Raw genomic sequence first — 26,819 nt, forward strand, 5'->3', positions numbered from 1 at the left:
GAAACAATGTCAATACAACAGGACCATTGTGCAAACAAGCTTTTGAAATCGTAAGAAAAGAACGCATTATTCACTGGAGAGGAGGTCTAATAACAAGTGAAAGACTTGCACGAAAAACGTTAAATTTTTTTTCTCACAAGCGGAAGTCGAAAAGAAGCGAAATTAGTCAGTTGATGAGACTCTTTCACAACACCGCAATTAGTTGTTAGGCAGAACTTGGTCTCATGGTTTATAAACTGAGAGTCACATTCAGACGGTGATTCTTCACAGCAGAAGCACAGAAAAACTGTCAGAAGGATATGGAGATAACAATGAGATTTAAACCCGTCACACTCACACACGAAGAGTCCGAATATTACCGTCGATTTATCCAGAACCAAACACAGTAATCTACAGATGACACCGCAGCGAACCCACAAAATGATTTGAATTCACACCTTTAAAAAAAAGTGCAAATGTTGCATGCAAATAGACCAAAATATCAATGCCAAGTATACAGTGATAAGAAAAATGAGGCACAACACATCACTTTACACATCAGAAGCGTGACGGACCGACAACCAGAGATGCCAGTTTGAGACTGTGTGCAGTGCTGTATTCATTTGCCTTCAATTCCTCACTGGGAGAAAAGACGACGAACACGGACTTCATGAGCCACAGCCTAGCTGATACCTCACGACTCTAAGAGCGTGACTGATCTGCCCCGTCGTGCCTCCCATCCAAGCAGCTGTACAAGACACACACACAACACACACACACACCCACACACACAACACCCATACACACACACATCATATCATATCTGCGCTGATAGTGCTGCTCCATCACTGTCCCGAATTGAGCAATACATGAAGTACAGGAACATAGCGCAGGTGATATCAGTGCTATTACCAGAAACACCTACCGATGGAGATATTCAGGAAGCTTATGAAAAGAGCCTATTTCCCTCTAAGCCATCCAGCCTGAGGGCATCATGGCTCACACTACTTTATGGAGAAAACATGGCTTGGATCACCAATATATCTCAGGCCTCTGCTTCCTTACAGACCTCTCAAAGATCTCCTGAACGAGAAGTTAGGTCGCGGCTTCCGGCTCTCCTAACCACATTATATGGAAGAAATTGTTGTGTGTTATAATTCCTAAAAGAAAATATGTTTTGTTTCTCTATTTTGTACATTCTACTGAACAACAGTAATATACTTCCAGTAGTGATATATTAGTTTTAACAGGTTGCGGTGAATACCTTTACACATCTGTGGTGTGTCTATGATAAGACAGTAAACTGTTTTCATAAAGGCATCGCAGTCTCTCATAGCACTTCCCGAGAAGCTTTTTCATGCATTAATGGTCCTCATTAGTGAGACGACAGCATGCTGAAATTAACGCGAAGTTGTCAAGAAACTGTCAGCAAAAAATAAACTGACCAAAAATGTTATGTGGTCATTCTAACCTCTCCCCGTGAGACAGGTTTTAATGAGATTCAATCCCATCTACAATTCTCTTCTGGTTGATAAATGCAAACTCCCCAGTGACATGTACAAACCCCACTCCTCGCTCAAATATGGATCTGACCAGCAGAGTTAACCTTTGGTGGGTCATGATGCTTGTGAACACACGGACAACACCATCAATACATCAGACTCTGGCATACACGTCACTTCATGTCGTGTGTATACCCTGTATTCTGCAAACTGATAAAATAATAAAAATAAATACAACGTAAAATAACAAAATAGATACAGAAATAGAATTAAGCAACTGGGGAAATTGTTCTAATTTGTCAGAACTGTTTTCCGCCCCTCTCCTACATTAGTTTAGAGTTTAGGGAGCGCACGTCTGGAGATGGATGCTTTCCCCACCACTGATCTATAACAGAGATATTATATATTATATTACATAGGTTATAGATGGAGTCGATACACTAGAAATCTGACATCTAGATAACTCACAGAATGTTGGAGCTTTTAATTTAGCTCATTTTCCCCCTCATGAAAGTAAGAAATAATTATGAATTACGAAGTAGGGGCTATTACGCAAGTAATAATAAAAAGGGATCAGATATAATTATTTAAGATGGAGTGTTAGAACCCACAGCAGACCCTGCAGGCCACGGTCTTACAGCAGTGTTCATAACACATGTGAACTTGTAACATCCATTGATGATAAAATAAATAGATAAATCACTCTAAGGTGCAATCGTTATTTTGTTTAATTATTTGTATTATAAATATATTTATATTATGTAATATAATATAAGTGGAATAGGGTCTAAAAGATGCGATCACTATAAACCACTGCTACAAGTTTATCATACACTGTAAAAAAAAGTCCCATGTAGTTTTTTTTACAAAATAATTTTTGGCAGCTGTGGTTGCCAGAATACAATTTTGTAAAAAAATACAGAAAAACTGTAAGCTACAATTACGACCAAAAACTGTACATTTACAGTATAAAACTGTTATTTACAAACAAGACAATTTAATTATAAACCAGTAAATTCCACCACGCACACTGCTAATTAAACTCTGTTTTTGTACCTTTAACATACTGACAACCACCATAATAATGCAGGTGAAGTAAAAGAGAAAGCCATATGAAGGACTCGAGGGAAGTTCCTCACTGGTAAACTCGCCATGCAAGCAGAAGTTTTATATTAATATATAGAAATGTGCTTTGAAAGATGATTCAGCCTGAAGCCACAAAACACCATCCGAACGGTGACGATGCTTAACCAATTCAATAAACTTTCATAAAAGCAGTAAGAATGTCCATACAGCCCAATGTACAACTGATCACAAAAAACTAGTAAAAACATGATTATTTAAACAAATACTTTTTCAAAATGGTGGAGCCGTCACACAGGAATCTGGGAATGAATCAGTTTACAGTTTGACTGTAAATTATACATTCGATTTGTTCGTTTTTTATTTCTAAAAACTGTAAATGAACAGCATTTTACTGTAAGATTACATTAAATTCTGGTTAGATCTTTTACAGTTTTTTCCCTGTATATAGTACGGAAAGTAACTGTTAACGTTTAAACCTTCTTTTTCGTAGCGTTTTTTACCACATTGGTACGTTAAAATGACACTTTATTTTTTACAGTGTAAGCCTTTCTTGTAATAAATAGCTTTTAAGTTTGTAGGCAATGATATAACCATTATTGCCACGAGGTTAGACTTGTATTCAGCTTCCTGGAGCCCAAACCGTAGACGGTATAAGTAGAGTACGCATATAATACAACGCATTACAGTATAGCCTAGTGGGACATCCTGTTTTTTATTAGATACCAATTCAATATTTCATTTTTTGATATCAGTATTTACTTTTTTGTTTTGCAAGTGATGTTCCTTTTTCTTGCAGCATAGGATTAACCAATGGTATCGGTAAAAATGCATTCCGGACATAAAAAATAATAATTTTACAGTTTTTCCAATTGCTAACACACTAAAATGACATGCACAGCACAATTATTTAAACTGCACACACAGAGAGCAAAACTTCTTCTCAAGTCTCCAAAAGTCTAAACACATTTTCTGCTTTACACACATTTTGCAATTCAAAATGGCACTTTTAAATGCACTAAACACAGTTCTCTGCATAAGACACAACAATCTCACATAAAGTCACATGTTTGCCATTTCAAAACACTGCCATTCAAAATGACACTACATGAGCTAATTGGCCAATTACATGTGCCACCTGGCCAAACACCTCAATGGTTAATTGTTAACACTTCAATCAGGATGTAAGCACTATGAAAAGACCACAGGTGAGAACCTTTTTTTTACAACACATGGAAGACATTGCAGAGAGAGGAAGAGGAAGAGGGAGGGGGAAAGGTTGAGAATAAGAGGGGGAGGAAGAGGGGAGAGGTAGGGGTAGAGCAGGTAGAGAGTTCAGGGCCCAAAAGAAGACAAACACTTTCAAATGAAATCAGAGCAACCTTAGTATTTTCATCAACCATGGGCTGACAATGTGTGAGGCTGGACAGAGAGTGCAGACAAACTGAGCCGTTTTACTGTCCCCTCGGTCATCCGGACCTTTGGGACTGGGGGCAGGAAATGTAACCAAAAGTTCATGTAGTACACATGTGTATACCCCATGTCACAGTGTATCAGTTGGGTGACACCTGTTTATTTAGTGTATGACATCAGCCATTCATGAAGTGTACAAGTTTCCTGTACAATGTACTCTACTGTGGGGGAAATTATTTAGGCTGCATTGTCCAGCCCTATATAATTTTTATTTTTTTTTTCTAATGGACGGATAGACGACACCATGGTGGAGGAAGGGGCCAAATGTTCACCAGGGTCCCGGAAGCTGCCATTGTAAACTTGATTTTGGAAAATAATGAAATCAGATTCGAAAAATAAAAACCACATCACCAAAGGGTCAACACCCTTAATTAACAACATTAAACGAGTCAGTCTGTCCACATTTGGGTCGCATTCTCAACAAACCAAATCAGAATGAAACAACTTTATAAGGTTCTGTTTGAGGAGAAACTCTCAAAGAAACAAAAAGTTCAGGCAGCATATGTGGATGTAAGTACTATATTGACTGCAGTACACTACATGCAACATTGTTTCCCAGTGTATGGATAACACCATATTGACTGATTTTTGTTCTTAGTTATCAGGGAGTACTGGAAATGGATGCTCATGCAATCCCAATGAGTTCATCTTTATAGATGAGGCTGGTTCAACCCAAAGACCCAGAAGAAGGGGAGAAACGTCATTGGCCACAGAGCCATTATAGATGTTCCTGGCCAAACGTGGTGGGAACATCACAATGTGCGCTGCCATCCCAGTATGCATGGTGTCCCCACCCTCATCCAACCTTGGACCATACAGCACAGCCCATATTCTCACATTTCCGGGCAGACTTCACAACATTTTCTACCACCAGAGCATATGAATGATGCAGACATCAAAGAAAACGGTACGTTGTTAGTATGGGACAACGTGAGCTTTCATCGTGCAGCCCCAGTCCAAAACTGGTTGCTGACCACCCAACATTCTCGTGCAATACCTCCACCATACTCACCATTTCTGAACCCCATAGAAGAGTTCTTTTCAGCATGGTGGTGGAAGGTATACGACCGGCAGCCCTTTGTGCGCATGCCTCTTGTGCAAGCCATGAAGAGGCATGTGATGAGATTGATGTGGGTGCAATTCAGGGATGGATAAGGCACTCAAGGCGCTTCTTCCCTCGATGTCTGGCAAGGGAAGATATTGCCTGTGATGTTGACGAGGCGTTGTGGCCAGACCCGGCTGTGCGGCAAGATGCTGCCTAATTATTTTTCTTGCCTCTTTTTTTTACTGTAATATATTTTTTCTGAAATTTTCTTTTTCAGTTTACTTATTTTGTAAGAATATTTTTGTTCAGTCCCATGTAAATATATCTGCTATGCATATGTTGCGCTGACTTGTTTACTGTAGTGATAATTTTTTTTAGCAAAAATTACAGCATGTGTGTGTATCTGCAAATATTTTGTGCATGTGAACAATCTGATACATATTTAGTATATGGCAAAGCATACTAAAGATGGGGGTGCTTTTCATATGCCCAACAGTGTGTAGTTGGTTAGGCAAAAATCTGGTAATATGAATCAAGTGTGTGCCATTTCATGCAAAAGTTTGATTTTGATAATCCTATGTGTAGTTTCGGTTGCATTGCTTCATTTTGCAGGATATATGAGGTATTTTGCAGTTTGGGTGTGTGGTTTTGTGAATTGTGTTAAGTATTTTGATAAAACCAGACTAGTTTGAAAAATTGTGTGTTAGCAATTGGAAAAAACTGTAACTATTAAAGGATATCTACTATTCAAATCCTGTTAATCAAATCCACGTTAGGAGAGGGGGCACAGACCCAGAAGTGGGGCGGAATCAAAGAGGGTGTGAGTAATGGCGAGCGAACGCGGCGAAGTCAATAATAACAAAATATGAGGAAAATGTTAGCGGTAATGGACCAGAGACACTAGACAGCATTAATGAAACAGATAAGGAGGAAGATCTAATGGATATAGGAATGATTGGGGAGGAGGGTAATGGATATAAGAGGGTGAATGCAGGTACAAAGAAAAGAAAGAAAAAACATCAGGGAAAAGAAATAAGGAATTCAGGAGATAGTGGTAATGAACAGGAGGTGAGGAATGAAAATTTGGATGAGTTAAAGGTAATACTGACATTTAAAGAGGATGGTGGCATACAAAAGGTCAGCCAAATAGGACTAACTAAGGAATTGAGGAAAGTAGCGGAGAAATGAAGCTAGCTGAAAATCTGTAATTGCATATTATATCGCTACTAACGCTCTACTGTTTGAACTGATTGCACTGTATTTTACATATTCACTGTATTTTATGTAAAATCATTTTCTATTTTTTAACTGTTTTAAATTCATTTTAAATAAGTCAATTTTAAATCATTTCCAAAGTTTTAAAATTGCTTGTTTTATTTTTGTATTATTATTATTCATGATTATTTTACTTTCTTTTATGTAAAGCACTTTGAATAACCATTGTGTACGAAATGTGCTATATAAATAAACTTGCCTTGCCTAGCTAAAGTGTTAAAGGATGGAAATTTGATGATTGTACGTAACAATGAAGAGCAGAAAGGAAGAGTGATGGGTATCAAAGTAATATGTAAGAAGGAAGTTGGAATTAGTAGAATAGGAGGAAAGAGGCAATGGAGTAATAACTGGAGTGCCATTAGATGTGTCTGTGGAAGAGCTTAAGAGTAATATAAGTGGAGAAAAAACTACTTGGTGCAAGGGAACGTTTATGAACAGAGAGGGAATAGAATGGAGAGCCTGTCAGTTGAACTTAGATTTGAAGGGGATGAATTGCCAGATAAGGTAAAACTTGGCTTTATCAGCTATTCGGTTTGACTATTCGTGGCCCCACCTTTAAGGTGTTATAATTGTCAAAGTATGGGCATGTGGCCACGGTGTGTAAAAAAAAGGAAAAGATGTGCAAGATGTGGAGGGGAACGGCTAGGGGAAGTGGAGGGGGGGGAATAAAAGTCGCAATTGGAGGAGGTCATAGGTGGTTTGGAGGATGTGAAGTGAGAAAAAAAAAATTGAAGTGCAAAGAAAAATAAGAAAAAATTTAACCTAATTTAGAAGAAAAGGTTCTATCAGGCCTACTTTTTTGGGAAACCCCCAAAAAAGGTTCTATAAGAACCCTTTTTAAGGGTTAAAATCAAAAAACCCCTTTTAGGGTTTTTTGAAACCCAAAAAAAGGTTTAATGGAACCTTTTGGGGTTTAAATTCTTTCATTTTTTGTCCTTTCCCAGTTAAATTTTATTTTTTGAAAAACATCAAACCCTAAAATTAAAAAATGTAATTACAAAAAAAAGTCCCCCATAAATACTGAAAAAAAAAGCACACCCAAAGTGATAGAACCAAATTTTATTTATATTAACAAAAAAAAATATAAAGAAAAAAAACAAAGTGAAAAAAACTTTGGGGAGTACATGGGACCATACTCAGAGTTTTAAAGTGTTAAAATAAGTTTTAAAATTAACACGAAGCGAGTTAAAGTTATGAGATAATTAAGGATTAACTAGTGAGTTTGACCATTTTTTGGAAACCTGATGTTAACAAGCAGAATCAAAAAAGAAAAAAATCAAAAAAATTTTATGTTAATTATGGGGTAGTGTTTGCTTTTTTGGGCTCTGCCCCTTAATTTTAAAGTTAGTTTTGGTTTGGGTTATAATTCATTTTGAATAGAGAGAGAGCAAAAAAAAAAACAGGTTTTGGGGAATTTTTGATTATTTTTTTTATTATTTTTGACCTGAATCAAAACTTATTCCTAAAACATAAAGGACTTACTAAGAAAATTAGTAAAAATTTATTCATGCCCCAGTGCATCATGGGGCATGGATGAATTTTTAGGTGGCCCCCAGAAGCACGAAAACAAAAAGTCTCCCCAACTTTTTTTGTTGCCCCCGTCTTGGGTTTCCCCGGGTTGATTCTTGATTTTTTATGTCTAATAAAACTTTTTTGAAAGATTTTTAAACAAACAACTTTTAAGAAATTACAGATTATATTTAAAATGCTGGTAATCCATGCTGAAAAATCTTTCCCCCAAAAATAAAAATAAAGTTTAACTCAGTGATTCAGGAAAAAATATTTTTGTTTGCCCGTCTTTTTTATAACCATTACAACAGCCAAAAAATCACTTTAAAAATTTTTAAAGGGTAAAAGGGCCCAAACTAAAGCAAACTTTGGGCCCATTTTAAAAGGGACAAAAAAAGGATTTTCGTCTTGTTGATTCTGCTTTTTAACATCAGGTTCATCAATAATGGAAATCATCACCAATAATAAATTTTTATCTTTCTTTCTCTGATTCGGTTTTAAACTCCATTTCCCTTTCACTCGGGTGTGGTCTCACTGTACTCCCAGGGGTTTTGATTCCTCTGGATTTTTGTTGTATTGAAAAATCTACTGTTTCAATTTTAAAAGGGGCTTTAAATTTACAAATAACTTAAAACATCAACCTTTAAAAATATCCATAAAAATGAAAAACACTCTACATTTTACAAAATAAATGTAAAAAAAAATTAATTATCACTAAAAAAATAAGCAAATAACATTTTATCAAAATTTCCCACAGTGTTAGAACAACATCAAGCCCTAAAAAACTACAAATCAATTTTAAAAAATTCACAATGGAAACATACAATATAGAAGTACTTTCAAATCTACAAATTCATATTAATATCCTCATAAAGAATGGTCATAGTTTAAAAATTTTCAGTAAGTTTTTCAAAAACATAAAGACTACAAATCTACAAATTTACTTTAAATTTCACTCATAAAGAATTTAATTACAGTTTCAAATTCAGATCAGATTTAGAATAACATCAATCCCCTCATATTTACAAATGTACTTTAGCACATTCTGACTATCTAAGTATTGTTTTGGTCATTTTGAGCATTTGGACAGACAGTTTTTTTTTTGGTGCAGGAGGTTTAAACAGGTAGGGCCCAAACAAAATTCATCGTGTGAGTGATGTGTTGGGGGTATTCCACTGAATCGAAATAAGTAAAAGGGGCCCTCCCATACATCCATTCTGCGCTAAAAAGTTGAACCCTCCATTTTTAATGCTGGTTTTTTATGGGGGGGTTTTGAAGCTTAAACTATGTGGGTTGGCTTTGATTCCTGAAGGGAAAAAAAAAATTTTTGTAAAATACTTATATACAGTAGCCCCAAAAATTTAAAATTCCATAAAAAATGATATTTTAAACCCATTTTCCCCAAAACAGGCTTTTTGTGGTGAAAAACAAAAGGCAGAATTTTAGTCATTTTAACTGCCTTTCTTTTTTTCCAAAAAATTAGGGATTGACTGCCCATTTTTTCCACAGTGGTAAGGGCCCCCAATTCATGGAGGTTGTACACAACTCACAAAAAATTGAGACAGAAACTTCTTTTAAAGTCAAATCAATTTCATTTAAATTAGCTTGGATAGCTTTAAAAAAAACTAAAAGAAAACAGGTACTGTTTTTGTTTAATAAATTTTCGTTTGATTATGAAAAAAACACTACACAAACATTTTTACACATGCATTTTCTCATTTTTCCTCTGTTGAAATTTAAAAAAAATATGAACCCAAAGTCATTTTTACGTTTAAAGCATGCAGAATGCTAATCTTGGCCCTTTTCCCAAAAAAAAATGCATCATTTTTTTTGTCCATCTTTCATTTAAATTTTAAATTTTTTGTGAGAAATGAGCAGCCCTTCTCTTTTTTAACATTTTTTATTTCCCCTGATATTACAAAGCAAAACTGCAATAAGGAAAAACATTTTATTAAAACTTCTTAAAAAACCAAGACATTTTATTTAATTTTTTTTGTAAATTACAGAGGGGCGGGGCTGTAATTTTTTCTTATGGATCCAAATATTGCCATCAAAATGACGTCTCATTTTGGGAACTCTAATTTTCAGTTAATTTTCTGCATTTTTCAAAAACAAAATATTGTCGCAAATTTTTTTTTTTTTTTTTTTTAATTTTTTAAAAAAAACCCCAGAGGCCAATACCGTGGGTAAAAACCCGGATATTTTTTTCACAAAAAAACCCAGAGTAAAATTTAACTCTGTGGGGTACTTGAGCCACCCAAGAGTTTTTAAAAAAGGGTTTTAAAAATATGGTTTTAAAATTTAACACTAAACGAGTTAAGTTAATGAGAAAATTAAAGGTTTTTTGGTGTGATGCCATTTTTGGAGACCGATGTTCCCAAAAATCAACAAAGCAAAAATCTTTTGTACCATTATAGGGAAGTTTGCTTTAGTTGGGTTTTTGCCCCTTTAATATTTTAAATAGTTTTTGCTTGGTGTTGTAATGGAGTTATAAAACAGGGGGCAAAAAAAAAATTTTGGGGTTTTTCCTGAATCACTGATTTAAAAACTTCATTGTTGATTATTGCCCCCGTGTTCTTCGAGGGTTCCCACTTTTAAACAACGTGGAATTTCTTAAAATTTGTTTGTTCAAAAATTTTCAAAAAGAGCTTTATTTAGCATGCAAAATAAGAATAACCTGTGAACCCAAGCGTTGCAAAAAAAAAAGCGTGGGAGTTGTTTTTGAGGCATTTGGTCCCCTTTTCAAAATTCATCATGGCTCCCAGGCACTTGGCTGAAAAAATATTACCTGAATTTCTTAGAAATGTCCTTTAGGTTTAGGTTCAAAAAGTTTGGTGTTGGTCAAAAAATTATTATGTAAAAACAAAATTTAATACCCCAATAATCATGTTTTATTTTTCCCGTCTCTCTATACAACGAGTTAAAAAAAACAAATTTTTTTTAAAAAAGTGGGGAAAAGAGCCCAACTAAAGCAAAACACGCCACTATAAGGGGAAAAATTTTTTTTTTTTTTGGTTTTTGATTCGGTTTTTAAAAATCTGTCAAAAGGGTAATATACTCTTTAACCCCATTTATCTTTAACTTTAACTCTGTTTTGGGGTTTTTTAACCTCTTTTTAAAATTTTTCCACTTTAGTGGTTAATTCCCCCAGGGGTTGTTTTCCTCTGGTTTTTTTGGGGTTTAAAGGTTTCAACTAAAATCTATCCCGGCCCCCCAAGCCCCGTTAACTTTTTTGGTTTATGACATTCTTCAAATATTTTCCCCTTGTGTTCAGCAGAAGAAAGAAATTCATACAGGTTTGAAACAACTTGAGGGGATAAAGGAGACGAATTTTAATTTTTAAAAGTGAACTATTTTTTAAAAAAGAAAAAACCCTACCCTCCCCTTTTTTCCCTTTGACCCCGACTTGAACATAAATAATCTTTCATAAAGTTTGAAAAATTTGAAGTGAATCACAAGAGTGTTCACTTTGGGGTGTCTAAATTTTAGCACAAAAAAGCATTTGGGGAAATTAGCGTTACTTTTAAATAGGTTGCTGCGTCGGTTTTTTCCCTTTTCAGTCGGTCATGTTGACTTTTGTGGGTCTCCCCCCGGGAAAACCCCTTTCAGTGGTACAAAAGACCCAATGGTACACAAAGTACCGGTCCGGGATTTGCACCCGGACCCCCCCCCAAACGGGAATAAGGGCAGCGAAAACTGCATTAAGCTTTGCCGGGCGAGAAAGGCTGTATCACGGATGTTACAAGAAGGCTGGTTTTGGGTGTGACAGCGGATTCAGCGGTTCGTCGGGGTTTTCCTGGACATCCCGTTCCCCGGGTTTTCAACCTCTGAAAGCAAGATTTTTTCACAAAAAAAGAGATACGGCCAATTTGCGTCTTTTTTTAAAATGTCATTTGTGTCGTTTGGGGCGGGGGGAACACCCCCCCCCCCCCCCCTCCCCCCCCCCCCCTCCACCCCCCCCCCCCCCCCCCCCCCCAAAAAAATTCGGGGGTAACCCCCCAGTTTTTACCTCCCCCGGGATTTCGGACCAACCTAAAAGGGAAAATCATTTGCCCAAAAACCCCCCTTCCCGCTTTATTTTGTAAAGGGGTATTGGGGCCAAAGGGGTTATTTTGGGGCAGCCCCTTACCAATCCATTGCCCCAAACGGTGAGGTTTCCGGGGTTTCGGCCCCTTTGGCTTGACTCCCTTTGGGGCCCGGGAGGCGATTGATGGCCCAGGGGGCTTTTCTGGGAAGGGGGGTCGGTTTGGGTTGTCCCCGGGGGTCCAGTTTGAAGCCCTTTCCCCACTTGGGCCCTGCTTCCCCCGGGAGGCAAGGGTTGGTGGAAATTTCCCCCGGGCCCCCCTGACTGGTACCTGGGGGTGGGTTGGGATGCCCCAACCCCCCCGGGTTTCCTTTTTCGGGGCCCAGGTAAAAAGGTTTTGGAAGGGCCCTTTTTCCCCCGGGTCTTCCCCCTCCCCCTGCCCGATGGGGGCGGGGGGGGCTGGGATTCCCCCCGGGGGAGGTTTTTTTGCGTCCTTTTGGCCCCCGGGATCCCCCTTTGGGTGGGGGCCCAACGCCCCCAAGGCCCGTTTTCCCCCCCCGGGGCCAAAGGTTAGGCTTGGGGCCGGCCCCCTTGCCTTGCGCCATGGCCCCCTTATTTCGGCCGCGCCCGGGGGAGAGGGGGGACCCCGGGGTTTGCCAAACCCAGCCCGCCCCCTTCCGGGGACAAAGGGTTGGGCTTTGGGAAAGGGGGGGCCCCCTTTTCCGGAGGCAAGGGGGAACCTGGGGTTTTTTGGGGGGTCGGTTTCCCCCCCCCCGGGCGCCTCTCCCTCCCAGGGCCCCTGGGTTCACTCCCCCGGGCCCCCCCCTCTTTCCCCCGCCGCAGCGGGGGGGGCCGCCGAAGGGCCCAACCCTCTTGCCCCTAGCCGCCCGGGGCCCGGCCCCGCGGGCCCATGCCCCCCGAGTGGGGTCGCTGAGGAGATGGGCGGGATCCTTCCCCCGGGGGGCCCGGGGGGGCCTTTGTTTTTTTTTTGTTCCGCCGGCCCGCGGGGTGGTACCCAAAATTTTTAAAAGAGCTTTTTTCTCCCGGGGGGCCGGGGGAGAAAGGGGGGTTGGCCGGGTCCCCCCGCCCCGTTTTCCCCTTTCCCCCTTTCCATTTCCCGAAACCGTGGAGGAAGTTCGCCTTTAGCCCCTTCGCTTGGGGAGACATAAAGCATGGCTAAGGGCGTTTTTTCCCCCCCGCGGGGGGTTTTTGTCCCACCCCCCCCACGGGGTCCCCCTTGTCCCCCGACCCCGGTTTGGTTTTTTTGGGGCCCCGGGGGGGCTTCCCCGCCTTCCCGGGGAAGAGCAGGCTGGCCCCCGAAAGGGGCCCGGGCTCCCCCCGGCGGGGGTCCCCCCGAAAATGGTGGGAAAGACCCCGTCTGGGCGGATCCGACCCGCTGGCAAAGGGAACGGGGGGCCCCCCCAGCCCCTGGTGGTTTTTCGCCCTATTCCGCCCCCGAAGACGGGGGTTACGGGGAATTGGAGCGGTTTACCGACTTTTTGACGGGGCTTGTTCAAGAGGTAATTTCCCCCCGGATTTGATGCATTGTTTTCCCAGATTTGGTTTGGGGAGGCAACGAAAGGCGCTTTTTTGTTTTCCCCCCTTCTGAAAAACCCCTTTTTGGTTTTTTTTTCAGGGGGGCTTCAGTACAGGTTTCCCCCTTTTTCTGGCCCGGGGGTCTTTTCGGGTCGCGGAGGGGGGCCCTCCCCTTCAGGGCAAGTGTGATCCCAATCCCCGACGCTGGGGACCTAGCCCCTCGGAATGGTTTTGGGACACAGGATGGGGTCAAACCGCAGGGTTTTCAGGTCCCCGGAAAAAGGGGCCTCGTGCAAAACTCTTTTTTGGATGGAAAAAGATCGGGCCCATTCCGCAGCTCACGGCCACGCGTCCCAAGCTGAGCAATTGGGGCAAAAAGGGGTTTAATGGGGCGCAGAGGGCCCGGGGGAAGGCGTCCCCCGGGGGCAACCCCCCGGGTTTCCGGGAAACCTCGCCTGGCCCCCGGGCCAGCTGGGAAGGGGCTGGGAACACAGTTTTGGCCTTTGGCACCGGTGCCCGCCAAAACCCGGGGGCCCTTGTTTCAGGGCCCCGGGGCCCCCAAACGGTCCGACAGGTTTTTTTCCCAAACCCCTGAGGCCCTTCCAGTGGGGCCTGCACGGGGTCCGGGGGACCCCCCCTTGGGCGTCGGTGGTTGCAACATTTTTCGCCCGCCAGGGCCCTGCGGGGGGCCTTGGGGGGTTAAGGGGGCCCCCTGCGCCGGCGGAACCAAGCCGGGTGGTTTCCCTCCCGGGTGAACCGTTGCCACCCCTCTTGGGGCCAAAACGGGGGCCTTGTTTATTAATCCCGGGAGGCCAAATTAACACAGGTTTAGGGGAGAGGGCCCCCGGGGTGGAAAACCCCCCCTGGGCTGAGGGCCTTTAGCCTGGAACCTTTTTCCTTCCAGAAAATTTTCCCCCCAAAATTTTTTTCCCCTGCGGGGGCCCCCCGGAGGGCCCCGGCACAAGTGGGCCCCCCCGGGGCCCCCGGGAAAAAAGCCCCTTTCCCCTGAGCCCCGGGGGGACGTGGCAAAACCCAAAAGGGGGGGCAGGTTATTTCGCCTTTTGGGGGGGACCTGGGGTTTCCCGAACTTTTTCGGGCGCCCTCATGGCCTCCGAGGGGATTTTTCTAAGCCGGGGACCCCCCCCCAAGTCCCATTGGGGATCATGTTGGGGGTTTGGCGGGCGGGGTTTTGGTTTTTCCCCAAAGGGGGGTTCTCCTACTTGGGGTAAGCCTGCCCCCCAGAAACCTAGGTTTGGGTGAAAACCCCTTTCACTTGGGGTTTAGGGTGGGGCCCGGAAAAGTCCGGGGGCAGGGGCCCTTCCGGGGGGGGTTGGCAAGCTTCCCTTCCACCCCGCTTTGCGCCATTTTTCCCCAATGACCCGTTTGAATGTCTCTTTGGGGGGCCCCCACTTCTCAGCGGGGAGCGGGGGGCAAGCCTCGTGAATCCCCCTTTGGGACCCGGGTGGTTCTTCCCCGGGCCCGCAGAGGCCCCCTTGAACCCTTGTTTGTAATAAATTTTACCCCGCTGGTCTAGGTTTCTTGAAAGGGGGGGGAATTGGGGTTTAGTGGAACTCCCCGGGAAGGGCCCGCTCAAAAGTCCCATAGCCCGGATGGGACTGCCCAAAATCCCCCCTCCTTTTTGGGTCAGGTTAAATTGGAAGGGCGCCCTTTGGGGGAGACCCCATTCGTGCGCCAGTACGGGAGACCAGTGGCGAACCCCTCCTTGGGGGAAAACCACTCTTTTTTCGTTCGGAGGCCGCAAAGGGGGGGCTTCTCAACAAAGGTTCCCGGAAGTGGGGCCATGGGCTTTTGGTTAAGTGCCATGTTTGGGTGGGTACCCTGGGGGTGCCCCCTGGGGGGGCCAAAGGGGCCCCCGCCCTTAAAAGGGGGGTCGAACCAAACATTGGGGTTTTTCTCGGAAGGCCCGTTCTCATACTGCCCCCTTTGGGCCCAAAACCTGGTCGGGCAATTTGTCCCCTTCCCCACAAAAAACCGGGGACCCCCAGGTGACCGTCAGCCCGGTTCATAGATGTTATGTAAATTGCGTAAAACTTGGGTCACTTGGATAGGGCCTCCAAAAGTTGGAAAAAATTTTTCTGGGAAAACTTATTTCCCAGAATTTTTGCAGGTGTCTTTCCCTTTGGAACCCCTGCCCCTCTTTATTTAAACCCCCCCTGCGGGTGGGGATCAAAAATTTTTTTTTTATTGGAATAAATTTTTTTTAATTTTAAGGGAGGCCTGTAATAAATCCATGCAAAATTTTTAATTATTTTTTACATAAAACCCCATTGGGCCCACAAGGTGTAAACAAAAACGCTAAAAGGGACCCCTTTTGGGTTTGTAAGGGACCCTTGTAGTGAAGGGAGATTTGAAAAGGGGGGTTGGTTGGTATGTCCCCCATTCCCCCAAAGGGGGGAAAACGTTGTCCCCCCCACACGTTTTCCCAACCTAACTGGCTCGGCATCAGCAAAGATTGAAGGAGGCTGCTTTCTCCTTTATCGTTTCGGGGGGGGCCCCCGGGGTTTTAAAAACCCCCCAAAAAATGGTTTTAAAACCTTTTTTCCCTAAAAGGGGTTTGGGTGCTCCTTCAGGAACGGGGGTTTAAATCAAACCAAGACATTCCTCGGGGGGCTTTTCTTCGACCACTGAGTTGCGGTCAAAACCAGCTTGAGCACTACTGCGAAAAAATCTTAGGATCAGAAACACAAAATTTAAATTCCCAACACACAACAAAACTTACCAATGTAAGGAAACTTTGACACTGGCGGTTCAGGCTGTTTGGTTTTAGTGAAATCTGCTGTAGAAACATTGACAACTTCATTACTAAGGGGTTTAAAGCTTATAAAGAAATTCAAAAATGTTATTTTTTGGACCCCACAAAAATTTCCGCAGACCATCAATTTAAATCAGCGAGGGGGATTCCCTTCACTTTTGGGAATTAAAAAAGGGCACTATTTTCCAGACAGCCGCGGAATATTTAAAATGCAAACAAATTGTTTACTTTGAAAAATTAATAAAAATAATGAGTTTATTCTTATTTTGTTTATTTTTGCTTTAAACAGAAAAAAAATTAAACCATAATGCAAAATTGTTTGTTGCGAAATAATTTCACATAAATGAAAAAGAAGAAATGAAGAAAGCAAACAAGGTTTTCAAACAAAGCCTATTCAGTTTAAAAAAATGGGTGCCCATTTTTTTTTTTGTACTGGTAATTTCTTGTTAGATGATAATGATGATGAGAGGGGAAAGGTAAATATAGGTTTTGGCATATAGCAAAAAGTCTGGAAAATTTCATTTTTTTTTTTTTTTAACATGTGTGCTTTAACATTATCAAATATATTTCAAAACTAAAAAAATCGTGCCCACAGAGTGCCCACTAGCTAATGAAAATTTGATAAAATCAACTAGTTTTCGTGCATTTTGGTGCGTTTTTTTCCCGATTTTTCGGTATTAAATGCATTTATGAATGCTGTGAATAACAAAAATTTACAAAAAAAAAGATATGGGTTGAAAAAGTAACATTTATATATTTTATGTGTTTAATATCACACAAAAAGTGCCATTTAGTTTTTCTCCTCCAAAATCGGGATGATTAAAATGTGATAAAAGTTACTAAAAAGTTTAATAAACAAAATTTAATTACAACAAAAATGTTGCGAATAAAGTAAAATTATGAAGAATATAGCCTAAAAAACCCTTTTTCATTATGAACCTTTTTTAGCATAAAAAGGTTCTGTGGGTGAGTAAAACCCTATGGTTTTCTAATAGAACCCCAATGAACCCTTTTTTCTAAGAGTGTAGCAGAAGCTGCAAAGTGGGTGAAGGAAAGAAATAAGGGGAAAAGGAGAAGTTAAACAGATTTCGAGCAACAAGAGGTAAGGACGAGGCTACCTCAGAGCTGGGTAGGTAGGAGTTACAAGAGGGAATTACCTGATGGTCCAGTAGACGTGGAATCTTTGCTATTCATAGCTGAGGTAGGAAATTGTTACAGCTCAAAAAAAAACTGACAAAAAGGACAATTAAGATTTACAGAAATTATAGTTTCGGGGCAGCAGAGAGGTTCCTTAGGATGAAGGATATCTCATGGTGTAAGATAAGGGATGGACTGGGTGAATTGGACCCAGTTCAACGTCAGGAAGCATGGTATGGATAAGCAGAGATGATTTGAAATTTTTACAAATGGAATGCAAGAAGTCTTGTGGCCAATGGATTAGGAACTTTAAAAGTGTTATTAATGAGGTGGAAAATTAAAACCTAGTTTAATATGTATTACAAGGGGTCGTGGCTAAACCACAGATTTGATTTTGTTTATAAAAGGATATGTTAGTGAGGAGAAGGAGATCGTTGTGGAGGGGAAGGCAGGAGGGTGTATTACTCTAATTAAGGAAAGTATACAATATAGGAATGTTAGGTAAAGGTGAGACAAGGGAAGAGTGTGGTGGTGGGAGATATGGGGTTAATGGATTGAATTATGTAATAATAAATTTTATAATCCATGTAAGCAAAAGTTATTTGCTGAATGAGTTGAAACAAATACAAGGTCAAAATGAAGAGAGGGTTCTGGTGTGGGGATTTTAATGCACAGAGTACGTTTATGGGGAGGTTTAGGTGACAGAGGGTTATGGATGGGGGTGGAGGAGTTGACAAGATAAGATGAAGTCCGGGTATGTTTAAAGGATGGGAATTATACTAGGGTAAATGTGGCAAAACAGGAAAAGAGTCTGTGCTAGATCTAACAATGGTGTCTGAACTTAATAGCAGGGAGTACTGAGTGGGAAATAATGGGTCAGGATACTATAGGGAGTGATCATTACCCCATAATGAGTAACAAGTAAAGGTACAAGGAAAGAAGAAATGTTATTTTAGTAAGGGAGGTAAAGTAATTGGAAGTATGACAAAGCAAGCTGGGATGAATTTATGAAGTTGAGTTAAGAAGGGTTGCAGAATATTGTAATAGAATCAGAACAGTGGAGAGTATTTGTGAAGAATAGTACAAACAGCAATACAAGTGCAGCAGATGGTAGTACTATACAAAAGTACAGGATGAGAAGAACGTATAAGATTGTTCCATGGTGGAACGAAGAATGTGCAAGTGTGGTACGAAGAAAAGGAAAGGCATTTAAGAAAGTTAAGCAAACTCATAATTTTCAAGATTTAATAAAGTATAAACAATTACAAGCAGATGTAAGGAGGATAGTAAGGAAAGCCAAGGTAATGTACTGGAAGTTATTCTGTAATGGAATAGGGAAGAATACTCCAATAGAGGAGGTGTGGGGTATGATGAAGAAAATGAGAGGGATTCAAAAAAGTAAGGTATACCCAGTATTAAGTATGGAAGTCTTTTTTGAGAAATAGCAGTGAGGATGGAGAGAAAGTGGAATGTTTTTAAAGACATTTGTTAAATAAAAATAGCACAGAAAAAATTGACAGAGCAGGGAGTAAGGGAAATAAGGAAACGATGTGTTAAAGGAGTATCCTGATTCATTTACTGAGGACAAAAAGAGACTGAAACATATTTCAACTCGATCTAACATTCTCCCTAAGTGAAACTTAGAAATACAGGTTAGAAGGATGAAACAATCTGCCCTGGGAAATGGATGGAGTTAGTTTATACTAAGGATGAAAGCATTTCAGTTGATAGTCATATGAAGGTGATTTTGTCTTTTTATAACAGAATATGAATGGAATGGTCATACTTCTTCAAGGTTGGAAGGAAGGCATAACTATCACCTGTTAAAAAAAGCCTGGGAAAGATCCAAGTAATCCTATGAGTTATCGTTCAATAGCTTTAACTTCTCATCTATGTAAGGTAATGGAGAGAATGATAACTGATAGATTGACATATCATTTGGAAAAAAGAAGCTGGTTTTCTCCTTATCAAAGTGGATTTAGGTACGGGTTATGGAAGGGGGACTTTGGATTCAATAGTATCTTTAGAGGATGAGGATGAAGTAAGAAAGGCATTTGTAAACATGGAAAGGTGTCATTGCTGTTTTCTTTGATATAGAGAAGGCGTATGATAATGTTTGTGGAAAGAGGGATTATTAATCAAATTAGAGAAGTTCAATAGAAAAAGGAAGAAGTACAATTGGATCAAAGAGTTTTTAATTGGAAGAAGAGTAAGGGTTAAAGTAGGGGAAAATATATCCTCCAGTGGAGCAATTGAAAATGGAACTCCCCAGGGCAGTGTAATAAGTCCATTGTTATTTATAATCATGATTAATGATGTTCAAGTTTGGGGAAAATCATTGTTTTTGCTGATGATGGGGCTCTTTGGTATAAAGGAAAGAATATAGGTATAGTATAAGGAAAAATGCTGAGTGCATTAAATGGAGTGGAAAAGTGGTCAAACAGGAAAAATGGGTTTAAGTTTTCAGTGGAAAAGACAAAAGTAATACTGTTTACAATAAAAAGAGGAAAGAATAGTAGATATTAAAGGGTTAATTCACCGAAAAATGAAAATTATGTAATTAATGACTCACCCTCATGTCGTTATAAGACCTCCCTTCATCTTCGGAACACAGTTTAAGATATTTTAGATTTAGTCCGAGAGCTTTCTGTTCCTCCATTGAGAATGTATGTACGGTATACTGTCCACGTCCAGAAAGGTAATAAAAACATCTTCAAAGTAGTCCATGTGGACATCAGAGGGTCCATTAGAATTTATTGAAGCAATCGGAAATACTTTTGCTCCAAAAATAACAAAAATTACGACTTTATTAAGCATTGTCTTCTCTTCCGGGTCTGTTGGTGACGACGCGACTGCTGTGACTGTTGACGTACGACGCTGCATAATCTGACGTGTTCTCTGGTGCGCCCATAACAAAGAAAAACACGTCACCAGCGGTCGTACGGCACCAGGGCGTCACTGCAGTGTTCGCACTGCACTTTAAGCTAAAGTTATATAAAGAAGAACTAGAAAGTGTTAATATAGTAAGATTTCTTGGAGTATGGTTTGACAATAGATTAACATGGACGAAGCAGAACATATGCCCGAAAAGATGGTACACAGCAAAAAATCCAGAGGTGAAATTACCTCTGCTGGGAGTACATGTGAGACCACACTCAAGAGTGTGAAAAGTGTTAAAATAGGAGTGTTAAATTAACACTGAATCAGAGTTAAAGTTAATGAGATAATTAAGTGATTAATTGAGTGATGATTGACCATTATTGACGAGACCTGATGTTAACGAGCAGAATCAACAAAGACGAAAATCACTATTTAAAATCACTTTTGCCTTATGGCACGGATCTCCATCGTGCTGGAAAATGCATTGTTCTTCACCAAACTGTTGTTGGGTTGTTGGAAAAAGTTGGTGTTGGAGGGTGTTTTGGTACCATTCTTTTGGGCAGAATTGTGAGTGAGCCCACTCTCTTGGATGAGAAGCAACCCCACACATGAATGGAAATGTCAGGATGCTTTGCTGTTGCCATGGGACACAGGACTGATGGTAGCGCTAACCTTTTCGTTCTCCGGACCAAGCCTTTTTCCAGGATGCCCCAAACAATCGGAAAGGGGCTTCATCGGAGAATATGACTTTGCACCAGTCCTCAGCAGTCCATTCACTATAACTTTCTGCAGAAGATCAATCTGTCCCTGATGATTTTTTTGGAGAGGAAAGTGGCTTCTTTGCTGCCCTTCTTGACACCAGGCCATCTTCCAAAAGTCTTGGCCCTCCCTGTGCGTGCAGATGCGCTCACACCTGCCTGCTGCCATTCCTGAGCAAGCTCTGCACTGGTGGCACTCCGATCCCGCAGCTGAATTCCTCTTTAGGAGACGATCCTGGCGCGCTGGACTTTCTTGGACGCCCTGAAGCTTCTTAAACAAGAATTGAACCTCTTTCCCTTGAAGTCTGATGAAACCCATAAATTGTTGATTTTAGGTGGCAAATCTTAGTAGCCCACAATATCCTTGCCTGTGAAGCCATTTTAGCAACGCAATGATTGGCGGCACGCGTTTCTTTGCGGTCACCATGGTTAAACAATGGAAGAACAATGATTTCAAGCATCACCCTCCTTTTAACATGCCAAGTCTGCCATTCTAACCCAATCAGCCTGACATAATGATTCTCCAGCCTTGTGCTCGTCAACATTCTCACCGGAGTTAACAAGACGATTTACTGAAATGATCTCAGCAGGTCCTTTAATGACAGCAATGAAATGCAGTGGAAAGGTTGTTTTTGGGATTAAGTTAATTTTCATGGCAAAGAAGGGGCCTAGTGCAAATTCATCTGATCACTCTTCATAACATTCTGGAGTATATGCAAATTGCTATTATAAAAACGTAAGCAGGCAACTTTTCCAATTCCAATATTTATGGTAATTCTAAAAACTTTTGGCCACGACTGTACTCCCAGCAGAGTTGATTTCACTCTGGATTTTTTTGCTGTTGTAGGAAAGATGTAAACCAGTAGTTGAATGTGTGATGAGGTGTATATACGGCCAAGAATGGGGAGCAGATAGGAGTGGCTCTAAAAAACTATATACATAGCCATGATAAGAATCTATAGTGGCATTTATGGTTGTTTAGTATTTTGCTCCTGCAAATAAAAACAAATATTTAATTAAATTAGATAGAATTAAGTATCAAGCCTGAAGAATATGTTGTGGGGCATGTCTAACTTCTCCAGTCTCAGCAGTACAAGTAGAGATGGGAGAAATGCCGCTACAGATAAGAAGACAACAGTTAATGGTGTCCTACTGGGCAAACTTAAGAGGTCAGAGTGAAAATCATCCTACAAAAAAGTATTAAGGCTAAGCTGGGAACATGAGAAGAAAGAGTGTAAAAGCTTTGGATGGAGAGTGGGGAAGATAATAAAAGCAATGAGTCTGGAAGAGGCTGGGTATGCTATGAGAAATTCCCGTAGTATCACCAGCACCAATGTGGGTTATCCCCAACCAGAAGATGACCTTAGCCTGTTAGAAAGATGACAAAAGGAAGGGCTGATGAAACAGAGATATGTAGTGTAAGTGAATATATGGGGTCAAGGTATGGTGAGTTTATGCAGATATTCACTGATGCTTCAAAAGACTCAGAAACGGGGTGTGTGGGATCAGCATTTGTAGTGCCCAAGATAAAAGTGGGAAAGAAAAGCAGAATATCAGATTGCTTGTCAGTATATACAGGATAAATGTTTGCGATTATTATGGCAATGAGGTGGTAGTTAAAATATCTAAGGCAATAGTATGTTCAGATTCTAGTGCAGTTCTAATAAGTTTAAATGAGCAGAAGTCAGAAACAAGACAAGAGATGATAATAGAAATTATGCAAGAACTATTCATCAGAGCAAAACGAAAAACATACTACATCCTACACCAACTACGCACACATTTCCTATCATGTATGTCAATGAAAGACGATCGAACCAATCAGAGTACGTATGGGGCGGGGCGACATGTGCAGCCCCGCCTCGATCTGCAGGCTGCAGCCGGGTGCTTCTCAAACAGCTGAACATGCTATAATGTTCTGCAGGGAATATACAGTTGAAATTAATTAATTGAAGAATGAAATAGAGAAAATGGAAGAGCAGTTTTCAATTAAATATTTATTAAATTCAGGTAGAAATATTAAGACATTACTGTTACAGTTCTTGACAAGCACCAATTTGAATAAGCGAGTATAAGGTAAGTTTTTATTTTATTTTATTTTATTTTTTTTTTCGTTAAGAGGACTGAGGGTGGCCAAAAACACATATTACTCACTAAGAGAAAAGGGACAACCCGTTTGAGTGATTTATAGAGATGATAGGTTAATCGAGTTAGAGTGTCGATGGTCCATTAGAGGGATAGGTGGCGGTAATGCACTAAAAGAAGAAGAAGAAGAAGAAGAATCCACGTTAACGCCGTGCGTCATCAGTGCACGTGTGTCGTGCGCGCGCGCAGAACAGAATCCCGGATGTTGACAAGCAGCCGTCTTCTTCTGTTGCGAGACTGACAGACCGGACAGAAAGAGCAAAGAAAGCGTCGTGCTTCATCTGAGCGGTTTGGAGGCGACGGAACACGGTGAGACCGAGCTGTTATCACGCAGGCTGCTCGGTTGTTTGTCTGTGTCTGGTTAGTGCGTTAGACTGATCAGTAGAAACGAAAAACAACCTCCTTAAGTCCACAAAAAAAACAAAAAAATCCCAGAAACAATTTAACAACTAAAAAAACGTTATATCAGAAACAGTGTATCACTCAGAAAACGTTATATTACTCATCACTGGTGACTCCTTTCAGAAGTAATATTATCACATCAATACTCTCTGGCTACAGTAATTAGTTACACTACTAGTTACATTACTTTTTTCACAACAATCTTAAAGTAAAAAGGTTACTAACAGTATATTTGACCAAACAGCAAACTGGATGGCAGTCAGAAGTTATTACAGACTCAGCGCTGATCGAGAGTGACTTCTGAGTGATAGTCTTGTGTTTATTCTCATTAATAGTGTAGCTTCAAGCTGTTACACATAAAATAGATTATATTTGTATTTAATCTAAAGAAATCACATAAGTTTATAAGAAATGTATTTTTAAATATAGTAATACAAGGATCAGTCGTGTAATACCAGAGTAATGTGATGCCACAACTTACACATCAGTGTCACAAAAACAATGTAATGCTGATATTTGCTAATATTACTAATATTTACTAAACATTAGTTATCTGCTGAATGTGAGCTTTTCCATATTCCAAGCTCCCCTGATGCTCTGGTGCCTGCGCGAGTCGTGAAAATTATGAAAGTAAATCTGGGAATTATTAGATTGTTGGGTTTTAGATCAGTAGAGTCGAGGCATCGAAAGGAACTAGCTGTTTTATGGAGGGTCACTGTAATATTATTATTCAAACCTTATTAGTAATTAGTTAAGACAAAAAGTAATATTATTACTGTCACTAGTTATTAGTAACGAAAGCTTGCTCTAATGATGTCACGTGGATTCTGCGCAGTAGTGATTGTGGGTGGAGTCACCTCATTAAGCCCCGCCCACACCGTCATGATGCCACACCCCGGTTTTATCGTCAAATAACTAACTAGAAGCACCGCCTGAAGTAATGAAACCATCTTCTTTGGTGAAAATGTGTTTGAAGTGTTCTTTAGCATGTCTTTGGTTGCATCGATGAGCACGGAGTGTGTTCTGTAACTCATACCGGTGAGGTGTGCAGTGTCTCACAGCTGCGATGGGCCGGATCTTCCTGGATCACGTGGGAGGGACGCGTCTGTTCTCCTGCGCTAACTGTGACTCGATCCTGACCAACCGCTCCGAGCTGATCTCCACGCGCTTCAGCGGCGCCACCGGACGAGCCTTCCTCTTCAACAAGGTGACTGTCAGACATGATCATCATAAACAGATCAGAGCAGCTGTTCAGAATATCTGATTTTATCTGTGTGCTGCTGAAGCCTGTTAACACTCAGCTGCCGTCTAACGTCTCTCTAGAAAACAGACACCAGCAGCTCTCTCTGAAGAAGAGATTGTTAAGAGACTTTCCTGGCTAAGTCAAGCAAATAAATGGTCTCATGACTTATATTATTTTGATAAAATACATGAAATATAATCTCATCCGGCGACAGACAACACATGGCCATTTATGAGATGAATACCATGCTTTTACCATTGAGTGTATTGAAAAATATAGTATTTAAAGTTTTTTATAAGCTAATCACTACCTACTCTCATAAAACACTTTCCAGTAAGCTCTCACTTGTTAATATTAGTTAATGCATTAACTAACCAGAACTAGCTGTGAGGAATATATTCTTACAAAAATGTTAACCTTTGCCAGTGTTAAGTAATAAAACATGTTTGTTAGTTCACAATGCACTAGCAACTTCTTATTTAAATAGTGTATTAGTGCATTTTGAGATTATCTCATAAGAATAAATGCTGTCTGTGTTGTTCATGATGACTAATGAAGACTTCCTTCCTATTATCACACACTAACAGATTTAATTGACTTCTTTCATAAACTGCACTAACTGCTCTAAAATATGATACAGCAGTGTTTCAGGAGTTTAGGACGCAGAATAGGACACATACTTATTCAGTAACTGTTTTATTTCCTGTTTAGGTTTATGTGAATGCTTTATTTTTTAAGATTTACTTTTTTTCCCGAGACATTGTTAGATGCCAGTGTTTCCTATGCAAAGATTTGACTTCAAAAACAGTATCATAGCTATTACACTATGGTTTTAAATCTGTATTTAAAGATCTTGAAGCAGAAGAGGTGCTAAAGTCTGGTTTTGTGGTGGCTGAGCTTTAAAATTAAATTATCCTCATCTTCACTGAAGTGATGAAGGATTGTGAAAGTCTGACAGTAATCAGTGCTGAGCACTACTGTAAGATTCACCCTGCCTGCTTGACATGTTTCAGAACGATCAACCGCTGAAAACATTCTTTAGAAAGGTGATCAAAAAGTAATCAAATCTAATCAGTTACAATACTTTAATAAAATAATTAAAGGTATTCCTTCATATTCCAAAATCAGATAACAAGTGTTGTTAATCTAGACTCACGGTGTGCTGTAGCTCTAGTGAAGAACGATGATGCTACCCTTCATCTCCACAGTGAAGTCTCGGTCGTTCAGCAGTGTGTGTGTGTGTGTGTGTGTGTGTGTGAGGTGGTGAACCTGCAGTACAGCGAGGTGCAGGACCGCGTGATGCTGACCGGCAGACACATGGTGCGAGACGTCAGCTGTAAGAGCTGCAGCAGCAAGCTGGGCTGGATCTACGAGTTCGCCAGCGAGGACAGCCAGCGCTACAAGGAGGGCCGCGTGATCCTGGAGCGAGCGCTGGTGCGCGAGAGAGAGGGCTTCGAGGAGCACGTCCCGTCAGACGCGTCCTGAGCCTCAGACTCCTGCTCACTACAGACTCACGACACCAGAGCCAGCGCAGGCCTGTTCCTCTCAGCTGCAGACGCTTCTGCTACTTCAGATCTGAAGGAAAATGTACAAAACTTTCACTTAATTTAGGCAGTGAGTCCCGTATCTGATGCCAGAAGACATCTGAATGCTTCTTGAAGTTTTTGCACATTTCACTTAATGTTTAAAGTCTTTAGTTAAGAAGATTTCCTTTTCTTCTTCTTCAGTAAATGTGTTCTTTGTGATGATTTGATCTCAATAAAAGTTAGATTTATCTTAATGCTTATTTAGTGTTGATGAATATTTTTCATGTAGTAAAATACATGCTTTCGAACTATAAATCACACTTGAATCATTTACAGCTTCCATTATGTTTTTATTTTTTGTGAGAAATATGCATTAAACACAAAAAAATCATTCAAAGCTGAAGTTGAGCGTGATGCTTCGTTCTCTCTCACATCACATAACAGAATCCAGTATTACTGTAAATGTCAAACAGTAATAACACCATGACTGAAACGATGAACTCATGTAAGGCCTGAAGACTCTACCCAG

The 26,819-nt window shown here is 40.7% G+C and overlaps 1 protein-coding gene across 2 annotated transcripts; it reads left to right on the plus strand.

Annotated features, from left to right (window-relative positions):
• The first annotated feature begins 23,270 nt into the window (after window positions 1–23,270).
• Window positions 23,271–26,544, plus strand: ypel5 (yippee-like 5). Of its 2 annotated transcripts, none has more exons than XM_019071384.2 (3): window positions 23,271–23,428; window positions 24,573–24,728; window positions 26,025–26,544. In XM_019071384.2, the coding sequence occupies exons 2-3, from the start codon at window positions 24,588–24,590 to the stop codon at window positions 26,247–26,249; spliced, it is 366 nt and encodes a 121-aa protein (XP_018926929.1). In that variant the 5' UTR covers window positions 23,271–23,428; window positions 24,573–24,587; the 3' UTR covers window positions 26,250–26,544. The 2 variants fall into 2 exon arrangements, with proteins under 2 accessions (XP_018926929.1, XP_018926930.1); XM_019071385.2 differs by having other exon boundaries at window positions 23,276–23,428; window positions 24,583–24,728.
• The last annotated feature ends 275 nt before the right edge of the window (window positions 26,545–26,819 follow it).

This window comes from Cyprinus carpio, chromosome B20 (genome assembly GCF_018340385.1).
Source record: "Cyprinus carpio isolate SPL01 chromosome B20, ASM1834038v1, whole genome shotgun sequence".
NCBI lineage: Eukaryota > Metazoa > Chordata > Actinopteri > Cypriniformes > Cyprinidae > Cyprinus > Cyprinus carpio.